An 8,872-nucleotide genomic window follows, 5' to 3' on the forward strand; every position below is an offset into this window, starting at 1 on the left:
CAGAATGCGGAGGAGACAGCATGAGGGAAACCCCTACCCCCAGCTTCTTCACCTTCAGCTTTTGTGCCCCCGGCTCCTCATTTCTGTCCCCCCTTCCCCCACTCCTGTTTCTCTTTAAGCCTCTCTTCCCCTGCAGAGATACATCAGTCTCCAATATCAATCTGGGTTAGCCTGGCCACAGGAACAAACTCACCCATCTCCCTGAAAGGTGTCAAACGATCTCATTCACAGCTGATCTATCTGAATAATGCCTACATCACAATACAGGGTTTAGCCTCTGATTATTTCCTTTGATAAAGGTGGAGCATGAGGGCAAAAAGTTTCAGAACTGATGCCCTACGGTTCAGTGCTTTGTCTGCTTTGAGGGGCCTTCTGCTTCTTTCACTTGGGAGACTGTTCCACACTAATCAATAGCACCATTAGGCCTTTTTGTTCTGTTACTCAATTTACATTTTCCTTTTCTTAATTTAATCTCATTACTTTTATTTATTCCCCGACAAAAATTAAAACAGAATTAAGATTGAGCATATGTGTCAGTAATTTGGAGGTATAAAACATTCCGGGGATGTTGTAATTATTTCAGAACGACGCATTACAAACACAGAAAATTCAGAGTTCAGGTCACATAGAGAAAGAAATCCAAGCAAGGTAAGAAATGTATAGCTCAAGCAAAGCCTACTCCTTCATCACATACTACATTGCCCCCTCATTTCAGTAGTTCTCATGCACTTTAAGGAATTACTTCTAGAATGTCTCAAGACAGAAATAGCTTCCCCTTCTCCATCTCATCAGACATAAGCTACTTGTCTTCACTTTCAAAGCCTTAGGTAACATGAGGGTGGGCTGCCTATCATCTTACATGCTACCAAGGTGTTGACTCCCACCTCCGATGGACCACAGGTGTCCGCCTTCATCACCCACTTGTCAAACTTTCAGACAAGCACCTTTGTGCTTTCTCCCATGCTGCTCCTCACCTATAGGCGAAGCTCCCCATAGTCATCCACAAAGCCACCGCACTCTCCTCCTTCAAAACCCTTCTTAAAATTCTCCTTGCCATGTTTCCTACAAAAAACTTTACAGTGGTTCAGCAGCTGATGTCCTAAAACCACTGCCTATCACGGGGACCGATACCATTGCATTGTTTTCTTGTACACTCCGTGTCTAGCTGTATTCATCTCTGTCTCTCGTTGTATACTTAGATTGCAAGCTGTCTGGAATAGGGACCATCATTTTGTTCTGTGTTTGTACAGTGCCTAGCACAAGGGGGCCCTTGTCTGTGACTGGGGCTCCTAGGCATCTCTGCAATACGATTAATAAATAATAATACCCGTGCTCACCTAAGTTCCCTCTAAGTAGCCTATTAAGCACTGCGCAGGCACTCATGGCTGCGGCAGGGAGAGATGCCTCTCCCCCAGCCCCGGACCTGCCATGACTCTCCCCCGGCCTCAACCCAGCCCCAACCCCGACTTGCCGCAGCCAGGGGAGAGGTGCTGCTGCGGGGAGAGAGAGCTGGGGGAGAGTCCTTTCTCCCCACTGTAGCCCCAGGGCAGCCTGCACCCCAAACCCCTCATCCCCAGCCCTATCCCAGAGCCGGCCCCCCCCAGCCAGAGCCCTCACCACCCTCCCGCCGCACACCAACCCTCTGCCCCAGCCCTGAGTCCCCTCCCACACTCTGAACCCCTCAGCCCCAGCCCCACCACATTAATTTTGTTATGTGCACCAGTATGAAGGTGATGTGTGACACATCACCTCCATATTGGTGCACATAACAAAATTCATTCCGCACATGCGTGGGAAAAATGAGAGGGAACACTGGTGCTCACCCATACAAACTGGTATTGGAATATTTTGCTGCCCCTTGCATTTTGCTGCCCTAGGTGACTACTTGTACAGTGTGTACAATGGAGTCAGCCCTGGTTTCAAAGCATACTGAAGCCCTCAAATGCAATAGCCTTCAAATACCCTCCAGCTGGATACAATGAGGCCACCAAATACCAGCCAACTCAGCAAAGATCGGGGGGGGGGGGGTATTGCATTCAGAATGAACCCTCATAGTGAATCCATGAAATAAATGAAAATAGACAAGTCCTCTGCTTTGAAAATCTCTCTCTGCACAGCGGATGCTCAGCCATCAGCCGTCTTCTCCTAAACCAAGATGGTCTCATCGACTCTACACACACGCTGAACAAATCACAACCAAGTACAAAGTACCGATTTCTCTGTGGATTGTTCGACAGAACTCAGGGTGTTTACTTCTCGGTTTTCCCAGGCTAATGTCCTGTGAATGCTTCTTCACATTGGTCTGGCAGGAAGAGAAAACTCTTGACTGTTTCTTTCATCCTCCAGTCAGTTGCTAACTTAACAGTGAGGCTGGATGAGGGTCACGGACTGGAGCCTGGGGGTCACCAGTGTTAGATGTGTATGCCCTTCTTTGCATCAATGCATCCTTCTGTTTGGTCTGAGCCACCAAAAAAGTCTGATCTTATCCTTGAATTCTAACTTGGAGGGTCATGCAACAAAATGGTGTGTTTGTAACAATATTAATGTGTGTATTAGGATAAAGTAGAATGGACACCTAAGTGCTGAGCACCCAAATTCAGAATTTGACAATCCTGTTTAGGTGCCTTCCTTAAATGAGCCATGGTCTAACTCCATGCACTAAATCTCTGTGCATTTTTGTGTTTATAAAAGAAGTATCAAAACAGATATATGCAATCTGATTTTCTTTATAGGAAGTATGGATGGATTAAATACATCCTTAGTGTAACTTCATTAAAGTCAACATTAGGAATGAATTTGACCCATTATAGTTAGTTTGAATGAATAATATCCTAGGTTTATGTATCACACTTCATATCAGTCATGTACATCCGACCAGCTGTGTAATTATATACAGGAACAACCACTGAAATTCAGGTGGAAGGCAGCAGCTGCAGGTGGCAGGGCTACCATAGGAGGTGGCAGGAGGTGATTCTGGGCTAAGGATATTGGGGTGAACATCTCGTGTCTTAAAAAAGTGCCATGGGATACTTGGGGGTTGAAGTCTGTGCATTTGGCTGACAGAGTGCAGCTCCAGGCCTGGACTTGGGCTTAAAGACTCCCTTTTTGAAACACATTACAACAAAAATGTAAGTTTTTAGGAACTCTTTCCCCATGGTAAATTGCATGGAATTCAATGTGCCCATCTTAGAAGGCCTAAATTAGCCCTCACAGCTCCAGTGAGTTTAGATATTTTAAACCAAATTTGCAGGCCACATTGCCCTCTTTCCCCTGGTTCATCATTGCAACTATGTTACCCCATAGAAATTAAAATGATGTCACTGCTTGTAAATCATGCTGGTCTGACAGACATAGACAGCGAGTCACAGAGTTTAAGGCCAGACGGGACCACCAGATATCTAGTCTGACCTCCTGCATATCAAAAGCCACCAACAGCACCAGCATACTAAACCCAACAAAATGCTGAAGCCCTATGTTTATTATTAGAGGAAGAACAATCTGCATAGTGGTCGTGTAACCTTCCTCAATACTGCTTAACAGGGGGCATAAGTCCCAACCAGGGGAGACTTCTAGTAAGGCTGAAAGAGTAAATCAGTCTCTATCCAATCACTCCTTTGCTCCTCTTCTGAGATTACCACACAAGGGTCTGATCTGTCCATCCCTCACGCAGGCAAAATGCCTCTTACTCTCATTGGGGAGTTGCGTGTATAATGCCCAAATGATCAGACCTCAGAGGGTGCAGTTATGACAAGTGCCCTGTTCTCTTTTGTGATATACATATGTCTCTACCTATGAGGGACTGGACTTGGATCACCAATTTATTTCACAGGGGCTACTGTACAGCCATCAACTGGTAATGATTTTGGTTCACTAATGATTCAAGTCGGATTCACACCAGTGCGGGAGAGGTGAAAGCTTCCATAACCTATTATTTCCAGGCCCCTGACCATGGATTCCCTTCCCACAATAGGCATGTCTGAGGGACAATTCACAGAAAGCAGACTGTATACATTATTATCTGTATTATATTAAAATATTGGAAGGAGACCATTTAAAATATTCACTCAAAACTCCCACACCCCAGTCCCTGGGTTTTCTTTTGGTATGGGATTTTATGTGAGGGCAGGTGTAGAGGAGAGTTTGAAGAGGACTGTCCCTGGTTTTTGTTTTGTATAGTTGGATTAAGGATCTGTGTTTTATCCTTTAAAATGATCTGACTAGAGACACTCTGTTCTTAAGGAAGAATATTGGGTAACATGCCTTGGACTACTTACACATTCCAACACTCATGGGCACCCAAAGCCTGGGCTTTTTGGATACTATATAGGCTCAGTTGTGCATTTGGATTTTGTTACAACCACTGCGCCTTTCTCCAGGGCTGATATTTTTAAGAGCAGAAACGTGGTGGACTCCTGGAGAAAGAGCAGGGTGTGCGGACCTCCTTTCAGAGTAGCAGCCCTGTTAGTCTGTATCCGCAAAAAGAACAGGAGGACTTGTGGCACCTTAGAGACTAGCAAAAGCGCCAGGGCGCACTAGATGGTAAAGGGATAAGTGGAGCGAGGAAAACCAGGAATGAGACTTAAGTAAGGGCCGCACAATGCAAGGGGCTGCATCTCACTGCCACAAACTTTCCACAGTAGCAGAAACCAAACCAAATGACTCAGATTAAAACTTTTATCTTTTTCGCTTCAACTGCCTCCCTTCTCCTAATGAGGTGTGTGGGGGGGTGTCCGTTTGGCCTCAGCATTGTGCCTTGGTTTTGCAAAGAAAAGTCTGACGGCCAATGCTGGTTTGCAAGATCCCCATCCATGAAGCTTCCTCCCGTAGCGCGAGTGTGAGCTGGAGGGCTGCAGGGGTCACGCCAGACTCCCCAGCCCCGAGCGATCTTTCCCTTCCGGGAAGGAGATCAGAGCAAACGGCATCGCTCAAGCTGCAGCCCCGATGAAGGAAGCCTGTTGGGTCCCAGTTTTCGGGATACAGGACTCCAGCCTAGGTCAGTGCCCGTGTGGAAGTGAGCACAGAGGATCTGCAGGTTGTCACACGGGTAGTGATTAGAGCGTCCCCGGGAGGTCCCACGTGGCTCCGGGCGGCAGAAGTTGCAAAGGGTGGATCCTGGAAAGCCGGCAGCGCTCTGACGATTGCCGCAGACTTTTAGCTGCCGCCCTTGCTGCTGCAGGGAACGCGTTTATTGCCGCGAGCAGGCGCCTCTCCGCTAAAAGCACAATCAAATGGCAAGCTCTGAACATGCCTCTGTCCTCTCCACCTGGAAATCAATGCACCATCCAGGACACCTGGCTGTGGGGAAGGGCTGGGCCTTTGGGGGGTGGGGGGAAGCACACTGGCTTCGCGGCTCTTAAGTAGCCGTCCCCGCCCGGCCCCTACCTTGGCTTCTCCTGCCGGTTCTTTAACGCCACACAAACCCGTTAATTAAAGAGATCCCTCTGATTGGGCGGCGGGTGAATCCCAGCGGGCCCCTCTCTGTAATATAACGGGCGGCTGGGACAGGAGATGATTCATATCCCGCCCCCAGCCAGGGCACAGCGCGGTGCCAGCCAGCACCTGAACGAGACGCAGCCAGACACCCAGCCAGGGAGCGCACACCCCCCCGGGGGGGCGCAAACCCGCGATCCCAGGGGGGCGCAGACCGAGATCCGACAGGGGCGCAGACCCCGCGATCCACCAGGGCGCAGGAGGGGGGCGCGGCGCGGCGCGGCGCAGGAGGGGCGCAGACCCCAGCGCGGGACGGGGGGGAAGGCGCAGGCAAAGTGCCCGGTGCGCCCATGAGTGTCGCCCAGGGAGCCGAGCTCTTCCCGGGCTCCGGGGACCTGCCCGAGAAGGCGATGGCCGAGCTGAAGTCCCTGGGCGGCGACCCCTACCTGGCCCTGGCTCAGAGCTACGGCCAGTCCGCCTTCGCCTACGGCCCGGGGCGCGGCGCGGCGGAGAGCCCGCGGGGCTACGCGGGCGGCGGCGGGGCTTTCCGCCCCGCCCCGCTGGGCAAGTCGGCGGAGAGCAGCGGCGAGCAGAGCGGGGACGAGGAGGACGCCTTCGAGCCGGCCAAGGGGAGCCCGGCGTACGAGCGGGAGGGCAAGCTCAAGGCGGGCGCCCTGGGGAAGAAGCCCAAAGAGCCGCGCTCGCTGCGGCTCAGCATCAACGCCCGGGAGCGCCGGAGGATGCACGACCTGAACGACGCGCTGGACGGGCTGCGCTCGGTCATCCCCTACGCCCACAGCCCCTCGGTGAGGAAACTCTCCAAAATAGCCACCCTGCTGCTGGCCAAGAACTACATCCTCATGCAGGCGCAGGCTCTGGAGGAGATGAGGCGGCTAGTGGCCTATCTGAACCAAGGGCAGCCCCTCAGCACTCCTCTCCCCGCCACACTGAACCCCTTCGGACAGTCAGCTGTGTACCCCTTCTCTGGCACAGCCCTGCCCAGCTGCCCCGAGAAATGCACTGCCTTCCCTGGGACAGCCTCCACCCTCTGCAAACACTGTAATGATAAGCCTTGATTTCTTTTGCCTGTCAGCTTTTCTTTCCACTCCATCAGCCCTGGCTTCCAACCATCAGTTAAGTTTCTTTTTTTCTTTTGTATTTTACTATTTCATTTGCTCTCTCATTGGGAAATATTTGAAAGCTGTTTGGACTAAACAACCCTGCTGTTTTAAAGTTCACTTAGCTAAAAATTCTGTAAAATGCTCCCCACCCCTCCCTGGTTTTTAGTGCAATCATGCTGCTTGCAACTTTCTGTAGTGTTTTTTATTTTATTTTCTTCCCAGACTGTTAATGGATTAACTTTGAGCATAACTTTTGCCTATCAACTTGCTTTGGCCCACAAAGTTGCTTGGTCTGTTTAAACGAAGTTTTTAAAACACACCCATACACAGAGAGAAAATCTGCAAATGGAAATCTCAGTGAGTTTTCTTTGGATTGATCAACCTGGGTAAAAACTATGCAATGTTTTCAGAATGCAAAATCACTCATCAAAAAAAGGGGGAAATTAATCTAATAGAGCCCCCGAATTAAACTAAAATGCCATCTGATCAGCTCTCAGGTGTTTTTTGTGGTGTCGGTAAAACCATGGAAGCTTTACAATTATGAGTTTCTTTTCAAGTTAAGAACCCATTCTTGGGCTGACAGACGTCTTTTGATTGTACACTGTTGCCTGCTTTTCTGCCTGTTTCTCTACTTGTTTGGGTTTTCCAGATTTTTCCAAAGTCATTGCTCATCTTTGGTAAACAAACCATAATATCACTCAACGTATTTAAATGTATTTATTACGAATAAAAGACGTGAATAACCACTTACTCTGTCCTACATCTCTCTGAACCAGTTTGCAGTCTAAGCAAAATAAATGATGAGGTCAATGTAAGGTGTAAAGAACCATCATTTGGATTAGACTGGTGCAAGTTAGGTGAGTGAGTCAGTTTTTCAAAAAAACATTGGATGACTCCATTTCAATATACTTTTTTTTTTTTTTTACTTGTCCCATAAATCTTGAAGCGGGGGGAGTAATTTACTCCTGTCATTTAAAGTGAAATAGTCTGGGGACAGGTTGGTTTGAGTTTGTGCATTTGGATACTTGACTCAAATACTTTGTCCTCAAAGCTGCAGCTTTATTAGAAGGGGATACCTTGGCAGTTATTTTTGTAAGAGTGTAATGCTGAGAACAAAATAAAAATTGCCAGAGAAGACTATAAAAGATTGTTTGAAATCACTGCTATTCTGTTTGCTTGGTTCTCTATTGTATCTGCAAATCCTAATCCCATATTATGTCAGAAGCTTGGCCCACTGTGATCACTAAACCAAAAGCTCTCTCCAAGTGTATGTCACATTAGTGCAAGTTACCAAGTCAACGCTGTAGCTAGTCCCTTAATTGTTGGGATTTTTTTTAATGCTGTGATGCCTTGTATGCTTCACAAATCATTATATTATAATAATAATAATAATGGAGATGCATTCTGTGATTTGTGTTCAGACAGGAATACCCACCACCCAATGTCAGTGACCACGTAAACTGGTACAGTAGCAGCCTGAGGGGCTAGACCTGTCCATGGTCATTTGTGTTAGGAATGGGGTGTAACTATTTAGGGTTATTAAACCAATTTCCATGGCTGTCGCCAGTGTTATGCTAATTTGGAAAGGACTGCAGTCCCTCTAAAGCAGCTTGTCTGTAGTACTTAATTTTAATTAATACATTTCCAAAAGACTTTTTTGTATTTGCAAAATGAAGTGTGTGATTAAGCCTCATTCGTACAGACATATGCTTAAAACTGGTTTCTACTCATTTCCATTTTTATTTCTTCATCCCTCCTTGTTGGTGTTTTTTTTTTTTTTTCCCAGAAGACCAGTTTATCTGTTTTTATGTGTCAGGACCAAGAGAGAGAGATGAGACTCAAAAGTATGTTTAAAACACTTCTGACAAAACTAAAGGCAAGAAGAACCACTGCTGAAGCAAAAATGACTGGGAAATGAAGAGATCATTTTAAATTCTGCAGACTCAGTCAATGCCAGAAATGATTTTCAACAAAGATTCGATTTTAACACTAAAGCATGATTTTATGATAAACATTTATTAATTCTAGCTGAAAGCGCTGGAAATGGAGCATTTGGAGTTATTTAAATGCAGAATAGTTAAGTTTCCACTCCTATTAAAATAGCTGTAGAATAAAGTATTTAAGTTTCATATTAAAAACAAGTTTGTTTGATTCAGAGACCATCATTAATAATGATGGGGTTTATAATTGCTTCTTATTCTGATAATTATGACAGAAAAGACTTCTGTAACTGCATACCTTAGGGAAGTCTCCATGGATATAAGGTGTATTGTAGAACAGTGACTTTGGATATAACTTTTCTCTCACTTTTCCAGTAGAAA

At 46.9% G+C, this 8,872-nt stretch overlaps 1 protein-coding gene across 1 annotated transcript; it reads left to right on the forward strand.

Annotated features, from left to right (window-relative positions):
• Positions 1–5,359: 5,359 nt before the first annotated feature.
• BHLHE23 (basic helix-loop-helix family member e23) lies at positions 5,360–8,514 on the forward strand. Its single transcript, XM_048819978.2, is given in 4 exon segments — positions 5,360–6,489; positions 7,328–7,408; positions 8,338–8,377; positions 8,379–8,514. Coding segments are annotated over 4 exon segments (966 nt in total). The 5' UTR covers positions 5,360–5,780.
• Positions 8,515–8,872: the final 358 nt, after the last annotated feature.

The sequence above is a fragment of the Caretta caretta genome, chromosome 13, assembly GCF_965140235.1.
Source record: "Caretta caretta isolate rCarCar2 chromosome 13, rCarCar1.hap1, whole genome shotgun sequence".
NCBI lineage: Eukaryota > Metazoa > Chordata > Testudines > Cheloniidae > Caretta > Caretta caretta.